Here is a 15,638-nt window from a genome sequence, read left to right as displayed (position 1 = left end):
ATCATGTTGATCGAGATGAAAGATTGACATGTACGCTCTTTGGCTGTCATCAGCCTTGATTGTAATAATTTTTTTTTGTTCTACTTAGTCTGTTTAATTGGAAGAAAAGTATCTCTTGATGTCCATTTTTTTTTTAATACCAATAATTGTCACAATCGTAAAATTTGATGATTTTCTATTTGATCGTACATCTGCATTGTTCGTGTTCATTCCGTGTAATTTATTGCTTATTTTGAGTCTGATAAGGGACGTTATATTTTTCTCCATTGTCTTTTTCTGTCTTTTGTTTTATATAAATATTTTTACATTGAAAAATGGTGAGAACATATTTTTTCAAGCGTTTTATTTTAAATACAATATGCAATCTTTTTTTGTTGTATTTTTTTAAAAGGTGTAGCGTATTTTTCAAAATGGTAATTATTTTATATTAGTATATAAACTTTTCATGAAAAAAGTATTCATTTTTACATATTTTAGAGTACTACATTAGCTTAAAAAAATAGTAAATGAATTCAAAAATTGATATTGAGCAAAATATTTGTTTCATACTATTTTATACATTTAGTTTTTAATGAGTATAATCTACCGGTAAATGATGTTAGAAAAATATGTCAGAGTAAGGGAAAATGTAAGCTGTTTGTAAGCAGCGAGACAAAACATGAGGAGAGAATTGAATTTCTTTTTATTTCTTTTCCTGTTAAGGATTCTCTACCCGCAGGGCTTTTCCCCCTTTTTTTTAAATTTTTTTATTTTGTCTAAATTCAAAAAGTGTCTAAAAATATGGTCTTTTTTTTCCTCTTTTCAAATGATGATTGATAGCGGCTCTGCACAATACATTACACACGCTCTCTTAATTCCTATGTGCCTCTCACACAGTGCAAAGCTCAAAATCCACCCAAAAAAAGTGCAAATTCATGCACACTCACTGTCATGGCGGCACACGGGCGGCCATAACAGCCGGCTCTACGATGTAAAAAAACAAACCAAAAAAAAAACACCATTGGAATCATTCCCCTCAACCATACAGTGCATCTTAACATTCATCATAGCTTGCACATATTTACATAAACAGCTCATTATTTTTGTGACGTTGTCACTGCAGGAAGTGATGCATTCAGGGACACAAAATGGCAGCGTTATGGTGAAAATTTAGTAGGAAATCACACAAAAAGGTCAAATACTATTGTCAGCTCATAACTGGCAAGTAAAATAAAAAAATAAAAAAAAAAACAGTTGTACGCATGACACCACGCGAACGCTTGGCAACCCTGTTCAGCCGGCATCTTTTTCTTTGGCTATTCTTGTCAAAATAAGGAGTAGGTACTGAATTTCCGTATCAAACCTTGAGATATATCAAGTTTTGATACATATACTGTTAATTGAGACGCAATTATGAATCCCATTATGTCTAGGCAGTCCTTGCCTCTTTGTTGGAGTCAATCATATGACAGTGGGGTGTCCTGCCAAGACCTCTGGGTAGGATTCATAATGGCATCTCAACTCCTCTCTGAACTCTTCAGTACGGCACTAATACTAGTAGTTTTACGCAGAAGATAGCGTATATGACTACACTGTACAGTTGTGCTGTCTGCCTACATGTTTTTGCTCAACCTTTTGTGGTCCACCACAACATATATGCTAACTAGCATTGGCGTTAAGCTAGCAGTGCCTTTTTAGGCAATTGTATGGTTATTTTAAACAAAGTCTAATTATTCGTTTCATGTTTAGTTTGACAGCGTCAATCGGGAGTGCTTTTAACAGCGTAGTCTCTCTCTCTTTTTTTTTAAAATTTGTTCACTAAACTCTCCAAAAAAATAGCCAAATGACAGCTTATATGTCAAAAAAATTTGCATTCTTGGATTTCAAAGTAAACATTTGATTTAAAAACCAAGACTAACACTAAACTTGAAAAAAAAAGAAGATATTTCAGTAACCCCAAACTAAATGAAGTGAAATACTTTTTGTTTGGAATCCTACTAATTTGTCACAATGACAAGTTCCTATCAGGAAGAAGAGCCCCCCCAACGTCAGACGTAATTAATTTGTTAACATGACAATGGGAGCTAAATACTAACGAAGCAAAATGCACCCGATACCTCATCCATGAGTGCAAATAAAGAAAAATCCCAATGTCCTGTAAGGTGACATTCTGCTTCGTGTTATTTCTATGAAACGTTGAAGGGCTTCGGAGTGACGTGGACACATTCTTCTTCTGTTCTTTAAAAATAAAAATACAGTAAGCATTTGGTTGAAATGTCCAAAGAGTAAAAAGGTGGTGAGCACAGTCAAGAGTCAGTGAAATGCACAGTCCGGCATTAACAACGAGAGAAGCGCTGGTCCTGTCAAGTGATTCCAAATTTTTTAAAAAAAGTTTCCACAATCCTTCAGTTATTACTGAAACGAGTCCACTCGGACCCAATAAAAATACAGTAAGCATTTGGTTGAAATGTCCAAAGAGTAAAAAGGTGGTGAGCACAGTCAAGAGTCAGTGAAATGCACAGTCCGGCATTAGCAACGAGATAAGCGCTGGTCCTGTCAAGTGATTCCAAATTTTTAAAAAAAAGCTTCCACAATCCTTCAGTATTACTGAAACGAGTCCACTTGGACCCGTCGGTTGGCAGTTGGGATATAAACGGTTTGTCCCTCCTCAAGGTCTTCTTTGGAAAACATGCTTGGATTTTTCACTGTGATGGTAAGGCTGCACCTATGTTCCAGATATGCTCCAGATCTTGTCCTGATCAGACTCAGATCCAGCTAGGTTCGAGGATACATCTGGATCTAATCCAGATACGGTTCAGACTAGGCATGGGATGATTGTTGATTTCAATGTACATCGGTTTTTTTGTTTTGTTTGTTTGTTTTAAGTCAAGGTTTCAAAAACACTTAAAATTTCCATCAGTGTTGTTCCAGATATGCTCCAGATCTTGTCCTGATCAGATTCTGATCCAGCTAGGCTCCAGGGTAAATCTGGATCTAATCCAGATCCGGTTCAGACTAGGCATGGGATGATTGTTGATTTCAATGTACATCGGTTTTTTGTTTTGTTTGTTTTTTTTTAAGTCAAGGTTTCAAAAACACTTAAAATTTTCATCAGTGTTTTTTTGTTTTGTTTTTCCAGTGGAGGCAAAGTGACATGACCCCTCTCCCTTCTGTTGTTAGCATGAGCAGTCAGTGACCACAATGTCTTTTCTCCATGTCAAAAACGTTGGGGGATGATTGTTGATTTCAATGTACATCGGTTTTTTGTTTTGTTTGTTTTTTTTTAAGTCAAGGTTTCAAAAACACTTAAAATTTTCATCAGTGTTTTTTTGTTTTGTTTTTCCAGTGGAGGCAAAGTGACATGACCCCTCTCCCTTCTGTTGTTGGCGTGAGCAGTCAGTGACCACAATGTCTTTACTCCATGTCAAAAACGTTGGCTCTTTTATTTTTGTTTTGGACAGGGGTGTCCCATTTCTTTGTTGAAGAGGGGTTATGCAAAACATGCCTAGTTCAGAAGTAGTCCAAATCTACCGGAGGCAAAGTGACATGACCCCTCTCCCTTCTGTTGTTGGCGTGAGCAGTCAGTGACCACAATGTCTTTACTCCATGTCAAAAACGTTGGCTCTTTTATTTTTGTTTTGGACAGGGGTGTCCCATTTCTTTGTAGAGGAGGAGTTATGCAAAACACGCCGAGTTCAGAAGTAGTCCAAATCTAGTCCGGATTTGGTACAGGTGAGCACCAGTCCAAATCCAAACCTGTTCCAGTCCAAACTGGTCCAGCATGGTGCCAGTCTAATCCAAGTTCTAGTACTAGTACTGATCCCAGTCCAGATCGACACAGGTTTAGTTCAGACTTAATCCCAATTTAGTCCAAATAAATCCAATTTAAAATCTATTCATCTATGGCTCAACTCATCCAGATGCAATACCAGTCGAAATCCACTTCAAATTAAATCCAGTCCCAATGTGAAACCAACCAAGCCCAGATCCAGTCTAGGCTCTTAAGGTGGAGGAAATGTGCGTGAGCTCTTGAGGCTGTGGCAGGGAATGAACCTCTTCAGCATTTTTAGCTTATTTTACACATCGAGCTATTAAAAATGGCATTAAAAGAAGTCTGTGGTCCAGGCAGGCAGTGCAGACATCTTGGCTGATTTGCTTTCCGTAATCCTGATGTTTGAGGAAGACCCCGACCCCGGTGTGATCGCACAGTAAAGAAGGAAAGAGGACGAAGGGTGACAATGAAAGGAGGACTGGAGAGACAGGAACAGGAGTGGAAGACATTTTGTTGTTGTTGTTCCTTTTTTGTGCCTCCAACGTGGACGAGGACACCGTGCGACCAAGGAGAAAAGAAGAAGACAGGAAGTGGGCAGGACACAGAGACTAATGATGAACATCTTATCCTCCACCAGACCTGAAAGACACATGGAAACATTATTATTCTTGGTAAAGGGGACAAAATGTAAGAGACAAGTCATACCTTCCTCTACGAATGTTTCTGCATCCACAAAGCGTTTGACAAGGAGAAAAGAGAAAATGCATAAATGACAGTGACTCGTGGAAATGTGTGCATTCCTGCAGGCAGAATACAAAGTGACAGATCACCTCCATGGTGGAGAAACAGGCAACAATTCTATTATTCTCATTATCTGCCATTAGATTATTACAGCTGAATCTCTAAAATTAAAAAGATGAATGCACCTCTAAAGTCACACAAAATTTTAGTTGAACAAGCACAAACAAATGAAGCACATTTGGCTTTTTTTGTTGTTGTTTCTTTTGGATACTTAAGGATACGGTCTTCGAGGTGTACAAAATAGCTTGATACAGTACTGTAGATGGCCAAAATAGATAAAGTTGATGGATAGCCAGCGAGATAGATAGCCGGCTAGCTAGTCTATCTATCGAGCTAGCTAGCTATAATCTAGACACGAAGAAAAGAAACAGAAGACGCTATGGTGTTGCTTGTTGGTCTCTGGTAAACAGCAAACAATTACAGGTATAAATACTGCCATCGTATACAATTAGGGCAAGATGAAATCTCATATTTTATATAACGAAACACTGATGCTGTGTAAAAAAAACCTATTGATATGCATAGTATCTCTGTATAAGAATGATAACATTGATGATCATGTTTGAATAATGACTACCAATGAATACGGATATTAGATGGTGTGGATAATAATAATTACCCCAAAACTGATTATTTCCATTATTTTCATGACAAAAATAGTTACCTAATGGGAGCACATCAGAAGTTGAGCAGCTTGTGTTTGACTTTAGAGGTTCCACTGCTTTGATCAGTTCTGACAAGACATGCAGGGCTGCAAGTACACTCGAAAAACTCCCACCCTGCTGGACACCTCATGCATTTGTGCACAGACGACACACACTTGCCTCTGGCCCTAAAAGGATTCCTTCAAGCGTGTTTCAGATTTTCTTTTTGTTCAAGGCAAGCGGTCTTTTTAGGTCAGAGTATCAACGAAGACAAGAAGCGAGAGGCATGCACAGGTGAGGAGAGCTGCGGTGGTCCCTGGCAGACTGGAATGATCCTAAACCTTAAGAGGTGTGTGTTTAGGTGCAGGACGATGCCTATACCCCTCCCCAGAGCAGGCCACTGGCAAACTTGTTGAGCAGCGTGGAAGCAGACAGCAAGGACAAATGCATGCCAGAACTCTTACTTAAATCCCCATCCTGTCCCCCCTAGGACTATAGCTGCCAGGAGAATAGCACCTGCGATGGAGCCTATTATGATATTGGTGCCACTGGGACCTGCGCAGAGGGAGGAGGCGGAGTGAAGGAGGAGGAAACAACACCACTAAATACAATTAAAAAAAAAAACACTGCGTCAACACATCAACTAGAGAGAGAGACAGAGAAAGAGAGAGACAGAAGTAAAAGGTGGAATGTGGCGAGGGGACTCATCATGGGACGAAAGGAGTTGTTATAGACACTTTAAAGTCGAGCACACCTTCAGTGGTGGTGTTTGTGTGTCGGAAGAATTGTCATCGCCTCCTAGAAACATGGCTGACACATATCTCAATTTATTCATATTCCACACATGCAGTATGAATCAGAATAGCGTGTTTCAACTTGTGGCGACAGATCGAACATAATGTCAGCAAAATTTAGGACTTGACTTCCCTTAAATTCAAGTCAGCATAGTCAACGGTAACTACAATGGCGACGACCGTTTACAAAACACTGAAAATGCAAATGAGAGGGTTGGTGAAATGAAAAGGATGACAGAGTACAGGAGGAAACCATAGGGAGATGCTGTTCACCTTTCTTTTCCGGGCCCGTCAGGACAGTGGGCTCGGGAATGGGATCAAAGACGCTGCAGTCCTTGCCGGTGTAGTCTCTGTCGCAGATGCACTTCACCTCGTTGCTGCACGTCTGCAAATGCAGGAGACGGTAGATCATCATCTGTATCAACTATTTCTGCGTGCTGGATGTTGTTGTACCCCGTGGTCAGAACAGATGCGTCCCATGTTGGACCCCGCGCAGCTGCTGAGGTTGAAGGCCGCCACCGGGAGGCAGCGTCGCTCCAAGCACATCATGTTGGGCCCGCAGGGAGTGCCGTCCTCCACGTAGCCCAGGTCGGAGCCATCCTCCAGCAGAGCGTGGCCGCCCCTGAAATAAGAACACGACGCTTGTTTACTGTATTCTTGCTCACTTGCTGGATCAGAACTCACTCGAGCGAAACTCACCGACAGTCCAGGTACTTGTTCTGGTGGTAGAGGGTGAAGCTGGTCACTTCGCCTTGAAGGTCCCCAAATGTTGGTTTTGTGCTGATGTTGGCACAGAACAGAAAGCCGCACAAAACATCCCTAAAAATGACAAAAAGATACTGTACATGTAATTAAAGTGGAGAGGGGGGGGGGGGGAAATCAGGAATCGCAAATTTGCAATCCAGCATTCATATTTTCAAGAGAAAAAAAACAAACATTATTCTTCATAAAATCAGAGTTATGAGATAATTAAATAGAATTAAAGAGAATGCTGTCTTCTCGTGTGCCCACCTTGGCCACCAGATAGCAGTATAAGACAGGGAGACACATGGATAGACTTGTATTTTGATAGTATCTATAGTTTACAAAAGTTTTTGATACACCTCCATTTTGTACCCCAAAATGATGAATGTGTCGGTTTTCTTCTTTCATTAAAATGGGCATCACTCACGGCTTGTTGCACTGAAGCCAGCCTTGGCCGCCGGGACCCCGACCACAGTTCCCTTTGTCGGTCCCCTCAGCGTTGAGCTTCTCATAACAAAACCTGTCTGCTGAGTCTTGATAGATAAAAAGCAAAATAAGAGCAAATTACCGGTAATCATACACGACACACAGGCGCGCGCGCACACACACACACACACACACACACACACACACACACACACACACACACACACCGGTAGGTACTTACTGAACCCCCAGAGCCCCCTACACTGTCCGTCTCGAGTGCGACACCGTCCGGCATAACAGCGACCCTGAAGATACAAAATGAAGCGCACGGTATCTCGAAAAACAAGTGCGGTTGAAGTGGACTTGTACATAGGCAGCACTTACTTGATTAGATTCACATGAGTAGCCATCCAACTTGTGGACATTGTGAGGACACTGCAGGAGGGAAGCACAAGCAGTGTTACTCACAAGCCACACACACTCTAAAAGTATTGGAGCAGTAGATGCAAACCCCCCCCTCCCAAAAAAAAAACATTTTTAAAGTGGGCAACACGTATATGATGATCAAGAAAAATTGCCACGACCTCATTCCAGATTCTCAGACGTCCTAACAAATCTTTACTTAAATATTGTATAACGTAACATTCTCTGGAACACACATGAGCAACTACCTGGCTGGAGTCTCCAGTACAAGTCTCTGGGATGTCACAGTCGTTGACAGCCTCTCGACACACCACGCCTCTCAGCTCGTACTGAAACGGCAAAACAGCGGAACGATTGTTCGTTGACGCTTCCAATAAATCCCCGTCGTACACACCTTACAGCCACTGCAGCACAGTCCATTGCTGCACATGGCGTCGTGCGTGAGTGTGCATTTTTTACAGCAGGCTCCTCCACTGCGGGCACACTCCTGCAGCCACATACACACACAATGTAGCATGACTGTCTTGGAAGAGTGTCGCATTCGTAGATTTATACTCACCACCTGCGATCCACAATCACACTCTTCACCAGGTTCTACAAAGCCGTTGCCGCATTCTGGAGGGTCCAGCAGCTTAGAAATGTGAAAACCAAGATACTTTTGAAGCAATAGACAACCAAAGCCCATCCGGCACATAGCTGTATCTATCTAGCTAGCTAGCTGTGAGGGCCGACCTAGCTAGCTAGATAGCTAGCTCGATAGCTAGCTAGATCGGCCCTCACAGCTATAGCTAGCTAGCTAGATAGGTAGGTCGGCCCTCTCACCTTGTTGGGCTTATTGAAGAGGCAGCTGCCGCCTCCCTGGAGCAAGAACTGGATGTATTCATCCACACTGCAGCGAGAGAACTTCCGCGGCAGATAGTATCTACGTTAAAAACACATACAAAAAAGCACAAACATCAAGAGCATTGTTCAAAGGAACCGGCGCAAAGACAACATGGTGCCACTCTTGTGGGCGTTAATGGCGTTATGTTACAATGTGACAGAAATGGAACCATCTGGAGTAAAAATGTTACTGAAATTCATCAAACTGTGTATCGTGCCATCTGGTGCAAATATACCAAATTCCTGTTTTGATTCACCAAGTGAAATTTTCTGCCCTGTACAACCTGCTTGTACACTTTGTTTCTTTTGTTCATGCATTAAAAAGGTGGCAACAAGTGGCACTGTAAACCAACAAGGGCATTCTAGCCAACCACAAGTATGAAGAAAGTAATTTACGAAAAAGGCAAAAAAGGATCAGAATATACCCCAAACGACTGGCTCAAAACAAAATGGGCGACTTGTGCAAACACCAAAGACAAGCTAATGAATAGCTTCAGTGCCGCAGTGTTATAACAGATAATACAACACTAACAGGTACAAATTCTTTATCCTCTGCATAGAATGATGAACATTACTGCAGCATACTGAGAATGTGTGTGTTGGTGTCTATATGGCTGTATTATAATGCCCCCAAGTGGCAAGGCACCCACACCACAAGCAGCAGCACATTCTTCAATGAACGGAAGCAAAAAAAAAATGTGGCAAAAACCATTTCACTCTTGAAATCCTACCCAGTGTCCTCCATAATACAACCCAGCCAGGTGTCAGGGCACCTGCAGTCTCCTGTGGAACAAAAAAGCAAGACGAGTTCAGGATTTTAGGATGAAAACACAGAGAACTCCGCATTCCGAAGAAGTGTTGCAGCAGGACGAGGTGTTCCAACTCACTCAGCTCCATTGGCGTCATTGATTAACGACACCAACGGACTTTCAGCATTAATCAACAAATGCAATGTTCAGTGGTAGCAATGTTCCAAATGTAGGTGATAAAGCACCGAGAGTGAAATTAGGAAAATGCTTGTGCAGGGACGTTCAAGAAAAAAAAAAAAGACTCGTGTATTTTACTGTCTCAGCATCCCGTGGTGCATCACATCATACCTGCAGAGTTACGTGCATTGTTCCACCTCATCCCAATGTTCTGGCCCAGGCTCTGGCACAAAGTGATGGCCATGGTGCCGACAGTCCCAAACTGGAGCAATGAAAAAAATTAAAATAGACTTATCACTTTTTTTTTTTTTTAATTCAATACATAAGTATTAATGGCCTTCCGCAGGCTGTGCACACACACTGGCTTCTTGATTCGGTACAACAGCAGGATATCCAATCAAACATCTGTGTAATAAAATCCATTATGAAGATAATAATGCTCAGCAACACGGTTATTAGTGAGCTTTGGATCCTTGTATCCACTGAATTCTTAAAAACACCGCATGATGCAGTATGATGCAAAGTAAAAGCATCTTTTCCTTTTATCGACTGATAAGTGTGGACAAAAATCACAATGTAAGAAGTATTAGAGATATATTGTATATATAAACAAAGTTCCCTCACCTCATTGATGCCCCCTCCCCTCGTCGGCGAGCACACTCCTCCCGTGTATGCCATCCCGCTGCGGCCACTCTGAAATGTGCGTCCTCTGGAATCGAACAGGAGAAACACTGTAAGAGTGTGGTGGCGGCGGCACCTGCGCCACATTCAAAGACAATCTACTCACGAGAAAAGTTGGACAACGTCGCTCTGCTCGCGGATATTGTCCCGCCTGTACTTCATAAAGTTCTGCAGCGTGGTCATAGGGTCCTCCACTACCGGCACCATGTTCTTTGGGGTCCACGTCTCCATGGCGACCAGCACAATCCTTGTGTTAAGCTGCTCCTTGTAGAGCTGCAGTGTCCCCCACCCCCCCAAAAAAAAACCCTTTGATTATGAACGGCAAAGGCCTTATTCCCTAAACTTGACTTGAAACTGTGTCTGAAAAACGAGCAAAACTGCCACGCAGTTTATTTTGTGGGTTGTTGGAAACATAGATACAAATAGATTAATTTAGCACATGTCATGTGATTGATCAAATCTCAGATACATTTCGATGGATGATTTTTATGCTTTGAAATATCATGTCAGAGTCAGGTACAAACGCAGTGTCTGATGTCGTCTTTCACTCGTATAAGCATTTTTGAAACGCCAGAAGCAAAAACGATCAGGGTGTAACGTCTATTCAGCAATGTCATTTGGGAGTCTATGAGTGATCTAAAGGGCTGAATTGGAACGACCTCACTCCTTTCAACTCTGCATTTAAGTGCATGTGGGTCATTTTGGATCAGCTTTTCAAGTGTACTGTTGCAAACTGCACAAACTCTGTTCGCATGAGTGAACACAATTTTGCACCCACTATATGGAATTTTAGTCAGTCAGGCCCCTAGCATGTTTTTGTGCGTGTGTGTGTGTCTGCAAGGCAACGTACCGCATCCGCCATGTTGACCACCGCTTTGGCCAAGTTTTTCGTGTGGCTGCCGGAGCGTCGCAGCTGTACAAACTGTGATGAGACAAATTATGCACAGATGGATGGAATATCATGCACACATACACAAACATGAGTGCACAAGTGTATGTATAAAAGAGATAGCTCCAGGAAAAAAAAAAAAAACATTTTGATGACCACACCCCTGTTTGGAATGAATGACATGGATTTGTAATTGATACTCCATTTGTGCATTATCTACAGCAATTGTATTAACGGCGGCATGTGCACTTCGGGCAAGATGTTGGTTGCACCCAGGACACATATAGATAGAACGGTATGTGATTTTGTGTTTAAAATCAACCCTCCCTGTCAGAATACTCAGCAAACAAACACATCCGCAAACTAAGAACGCTCACCAAGTCGTTGTCGTTGACCACCATCAACTCGATATATTTGGTCTCGGTCTGCACGGAAGGTCTGCGTGCAAACCTCTTGGATCGCCTTAACACCACCCCCGACGCCTCCTGCTGTTGCTTCGGTGCCCCCCTTTGGTCTTCACCACCTCCTCTGCCATCCCACTCGTTGTCCTCTGTGCAATCTTGGCGCGCGCACACGCACACATTGCAGTTCATTATCAAAGTCATTAGGAAAGTAATTATCACCTTCTCTGCATTATTCGCAAGGAGGTTTTACATATGCAGTCATGGTGCCAAGTGACAAGGAAGGGAAAAAAAAAGGCAATGATACAGTAAAAGACAACACAAAGAACTATTTTGGACGTTGTCAAATCAAGCGAACTATAAATGATCTTGCCTACCTGTGCATTGTGGGGAGAGCCTGAAATCGGACATCCTCTGGATCAGGTGGGCACCATTTTCCTACAACAGAATACAATGAGATTGCATTAGGTGCCCCCCCTCCCCCAAACAAATGCATATAAAAGGGCTGGCCTCTTTTCATTTATTTATTTAAGGCATCATGAATAATACATCCATCTGTGCATTATCGGAAACGCTTATCCTCACAAGGATCACGGGTGCGCTGTAGTGCAGCTGTCTTCAGGGAAAGGGCGGGGAATTAGCAAATAATTTTGTCGAAAACAAAAAAATATCATAGGATTGGACTGTTTTGAAGAAAGGAAGATGGAAAATCATTTGAAGCAAAGGAAGTATGTAAATTAAAATGGGGTCAGCGGGAATGAAGGTATTGAGAAAAGGTTGCTCGTATCTCAAGACTCCACTTCCTACTTTTGGCCCACGTTGTGAGCCTGACTTTTGCATACTATTTACCTCATTGTTGTCAGTGTGAACAGGCTCAATCCCATATGAGAAGAGGCCATCGGAAAACATCCCACTTTGAATTGGAGAAAAAAAAGGGGGGGGGGCGCGCGCGCGCACGCACACACACACACACACACACACACACACACACACACACACACAACATAAATATGTTATAAAGTGTATAAAAGGTCAAAGTGGAAATGGTGGGGGAGGGGGAGCATACCACAGGCCGTGGCAGGTGGAGAGGGCTGCCCAGGATTCCGGCACACCTCGTAACCTTCCCTGGTAGTAGCAGTGCTCCCCTCCCTGCGGACACACACAAACATGAAGGTTTCCCGGAACCTGTGTTACACACACAAAGACACGCACACACTGCAAGCTTGTCGTGAGGTTAAAAAAAAATAATAATAAACTCCCACGGCAGAAGTGTTTGTGACCTACTTGTGTCCCGTACTCATCTCTGAATGACGAGTGAGGTGGAAGTCGAGCCTTCCTGGAAGGAGCTCTTCAATAAATCAACACAGGAAGTCATTTGGTACTTAAATACAAGCGTGTCACCATTTGTCTTGCTTGTGTTCAAAAAGTGTTCACCAAGTGTAACACATAAATAATTTTGTTTTTTAGGTCGAGTGGAAAACTACGGAAGCATATTGCATCCACCTTGGAAAAAAAAAACATTTTGTTTCTGTTTTATTAATTTTTTTTGTTGGGGTTTTTTTTTTGTGAATGATTTTTAGTTCTGTCATCACCGCCCACCATAAAAAAAAAAAAAACAAGAAATCAGAAAAACAGAAACTAAATTTATTCTGAAAACAGGAAAAATATATTTTAAAAAACAAACAAAATATTCCCCAAAATCATAACCCCCCCCCAAAAACAGAAAACCCCCCCATAAAACAAAATAAAAGCCTTTGAAAAAAAATGATGCCCCATAAAAACTTTTTAAATGAAATAATAAATAATACACTAAAAGGACAATACAAAAGTGCAAAAACATTGAGATACATAAAGTATTTCAGAAACGGATTACTAAAATCGATATAATAAAATGTCACTTAGAAAGAATGTATTAAAAATTTAAATTCAATTCAGTAATTGAAGATACATATAAGATGAGGACGACAGAAATCTGAGAATGTTTACTGTTGAGAGGCTCAGATTTAGACTATTTTCAACAAAATTAAGCATTGATTAATTTGATCATCGATTAGTTGTTGAACGGTCAATCGCTGCACCTCTTATTTGAATCATTCATAGGTTTGTCTGGTAACAGTTGAAACGAAAAACAATCTAATAAAGTTAAAAAGGTTTGGGATGTGCAAGCGGCAGCATCTTTTTTAATCAAGCAAACTGTTTCCATTCAAGTTCGGATTACTTTGGAGCAATTCATCTGAGATGAACGAGGCCATCGCCGTGCTCCTCGAATGGAGGTGTGCTATTTCAAACGGAAAGGCCCAATTCGGTGACGCACGTCCCCCAAATGGATCACGCCTCCCACGTCCCGCATTGTCACGTGATGCCTCAGTCAAGCGGCGCCACAATCTGGCCTCCACGCAGGACTCCATCTCCCTCCATCCTTACTTGCCTCCTCCAGCCACTCACAGCACACGGGAACGTTTTTTTTTTTTTTTTGCCTGCCGTTTTCCCTCCTCTTCCCCGCATCCCTCATTCTCTCTGCTGCCAAGAACTTAATGACGCCGCTGAGCTAACTCGTTGCCATGGAGACAGACTCGCCATTGGTCAGGAGGACGGAGCGGTTGGGTGACTCGTTGGGCGGCGGAGCGCAACATTAGCATGCCTTCTGGCCCCCCCCCCGCCCCCCCACCCCCCGGGAACTTTTTTTTTTTTTTTTTTGCCTGCCGTTTTCCCTCCTCTTCCCCGCATCCCTCATTCTCTCTGCTGCCAAGAACTTAATGACGCCGCTGAGCTAACTCGTTGCCATGGAGACAGACTCGCCATTGGTCAGGAGGACGGAGCGGTTGGGTGACTCGTTGGGCGGCGGAGCGCAACATTAGCATGCCTTCTGGCTAGTACAAAAGTATGTTCAATCCTCCATGGACATCATTTTATTGTTATTTCCACAAGATGATGTCTCAGAGCAGGTGCTTTTTTGCTTTTCTAGTATGAGTCCGAATGTAACATTCAAAGGTACAAAATGGTTGCGCGGCAGACGACTTTTGAAGTGTGATCCAAAACTAGGACACATCGTGACAATTAATAACCATCGACGAGGCATAAAAATATCCTCAAAGCAAACGTGGAGCCTAAAATAGACTGTGCGGCCATTTTATTAGATACCCCTGCACAGATGTAATTAAAAAAAAAAAAAAAAAAATTCTAACGTAGAGTGAAGGACTGACCAACTGTCCAATCAGATTGCTCAGATTTCATTCCTACACACTGTGGTTGACCAATGAAAAGCAGGCATATTTTGTGACGCTTGTGTTTTTTTTTTAATCCATGAAACAACAGCTACATTTTTGTGCTTTTCATTGGACAGAAAAAAAAAATGTCATTGTTGTCAGGTGGATGCCTCAAATATGGTCAATTTAATATTTTTTCGCACTTTGCAAGAACCTTGTGGCATCATGTCGCCTCATGAATCAGCCTTTTTATTTATTTTTTTTTAAGTGGAAATAAGTAGTTTGGATTCATTTGAGTTGGCCTCTTTTGGTGACACTGCGTTAGTGGAAAAACGAATTAAGATGAAAAATCCAACAGTTTTTATTGCCACCTGCCGTCGACTGAAATTGACGTCGGAAAGCACACGGGCTCAATGTGCACACGTCACGTGACCAACCCCAGAAAACAGGTGAGCCTGCTTCCTGACTACTGCTGAGAAAGGCAACGCACCCCCAACTGTGGCTGACATTTGCTAGTTGCGACTCTTACCAGTGACTGCAAGGGTCGGCCGTCCGGCGTGAAATGGCGCTCCACGTAGTCCGAGGACAGCAGGTGACTGCAAATAGAGGACACATGAGGGGCCTCTGTGCGTGTCTGCGTGTGCGTTCGAACACTAATGTGAAACATCTGCAGCGATTAACGCATTGACATGTCCGAACAAACAAGCTTGAGCGGGCAGTACTAACTGGTTGAGTTCCAGGTCCAACGTGAATGTACGTCCGAAGGCTTCCACCTGGAAACAGCTCTGCGCCACGTGGACAGCAGGTGACTGCAAATAGAGGACACATGAGGGGCCTCTGTGCGTGTCTGCGTGTGCGTTCGAACACTAATGTGAAACATCTGCAGCGATTAACGCATTGACATGTCCGAACAAACAAGCTTGAGCGGGCAGTACTAACTGGTTGAGTTCCAGGTCCAACGTGAATGTACGTCCGAAGGCTTCCACCTGGAAACAGCTCTGCGCCACGTGAACGACCTGGAAAAAGAACATGAAGAAAAAAAAAAGAAAGAGAAATCAAACAATGCCGAG

At 42.4% G+C, this 15,638-nt stretch overlaps 1 protein-coding gene and 1 long non-coding RNA gene across 5 annotated transcripts in view; one reads left to right on the top strand and one right to left on the bottom strand.

Annotated features, from left to right (window-relative positions):
* The first annotated feature begins 1 nt into the window (after position 1).
* Positions 2-11,650, top strand: LOC109532419 (uncharacterized). The gene is made up of 3 exons (XR_002171380.1): positions 2-236; positions 9,055-9,057; positions 11,637-11,650. It is a non-coding gene; the product is annotated as an uncharacterized LOC109532419 (long non-coding RNA).
* Positions 4,058-15,638, bottom strand: part of LOC109532354 (disintegrin and metalloproteinase domain-containing protein 11-like) — a 19,325-nt gene continuing 7,744 nt past the window's right edge. The window contains exons 3-26 of one of the 4 annotated variants that reach the window (XM_019897243.1): positions 15,508-15,584; positions 15,098-15,164; positions 12,429-12,511; positions 12,212-12,275; positions 11,740-11,800; positions 11,339-11,520; positions 10,923-10,994; positions 10,179-10,345; positions 10,016-10,100; positions 9,563-9,653; positions 9,197-9,248; positions 8,406-8,505; positions 8,143-8,214; positions 7,978-8,070; positions 7,832-7,912; positions 7,545-7,595; positions 7,402-7,465; positions 7,162-7,267; positions 6,690-6,809; positions 6,444-6,612; positions 6,264-6,375; positions 5,661-5,751; positions 4,457-4,474; positions 4,255-4,390 (exon numbers count right to left, since the gene is read on the bottom strand). In XM_019897243.1, coding sequence (XP_019752802.1) covers positions 4,375-4,390; positions 4,457-4,474; positions 5,661-5,751; positions 6,264-6,375; positions 6,444-6,612; positions 6,690-6,809; positions 7,162-7,267; positions 7,402-7,465; positions 7,545-7,595; positions 7,832-7,912; positions 7,978-8,070; positions 8,143-8,214; positions 8,406-8,505; positions 9,197-9,248; positions 9,563-9,653; positions 10,016-10,100; positions 10,179-10,345; positions 10,923-10,994; positions 11,339-11,520; positions 11,740-11,800; positions 12,212-12,275; positions 12,429-12,511; positions 15,098-15,164; positions 15,508-15,584 — 2,094 coding nt within the window. In that variant the 3' untranslated portion in view covers positions 4,255-4,374. Of the gene's footprint in view, positions 4,391-4,456; positions 4,475-5,660; positions 5,752-6,263; positions 6,376-6,443; positions 6,613-6,689; positions 6,810-7,161; positions 7,268-7,401; positions 7,466-7,544; positions 7,596-7,831; positions 7,913-7,977; positions 8,071-8,142; positions 8,215-8,405; positions 8,506-9,196; positions 9,249-9,562; positions 9,654-10,015; positions 10,101-10,178; positions 10,346-10,922; positions 10,995-11,338; positions 11,521-11,739; positions 11,801-12,211; positions 12,276-12,428; positions 12,512-15,097; positions 15,165-15,507; positions 15,585-15,638 lie in introns of all 4 variants that reach the window. The other 3 variants (XM_019897230.1, XM_019897252.1, XM_019897236.1) reach the window with 3 other exon arrangements.

The sequence above is a fragment of the Hippocampus comes genome, unplaced genomic scaffold (genome assembly GCF_001891065.2).
Source record: "Hippocampus comes isolate QL1 unplaced genomic scaffold, H_comes_QL1_v1.1 scaffold10, whole genome shotgun sequence".
NCBI classification, from domain to species: Eukaryota; Metazoa; Chordata; class Actinopteri; order Syngnathiformes; family Syngnathidae; genus Hippocampus; species Hippocampus comes.
Note: the sequence above shows the minus strand (reverse complement) of the source record. Positions and strands in the feature narration are given on the sequence as shown.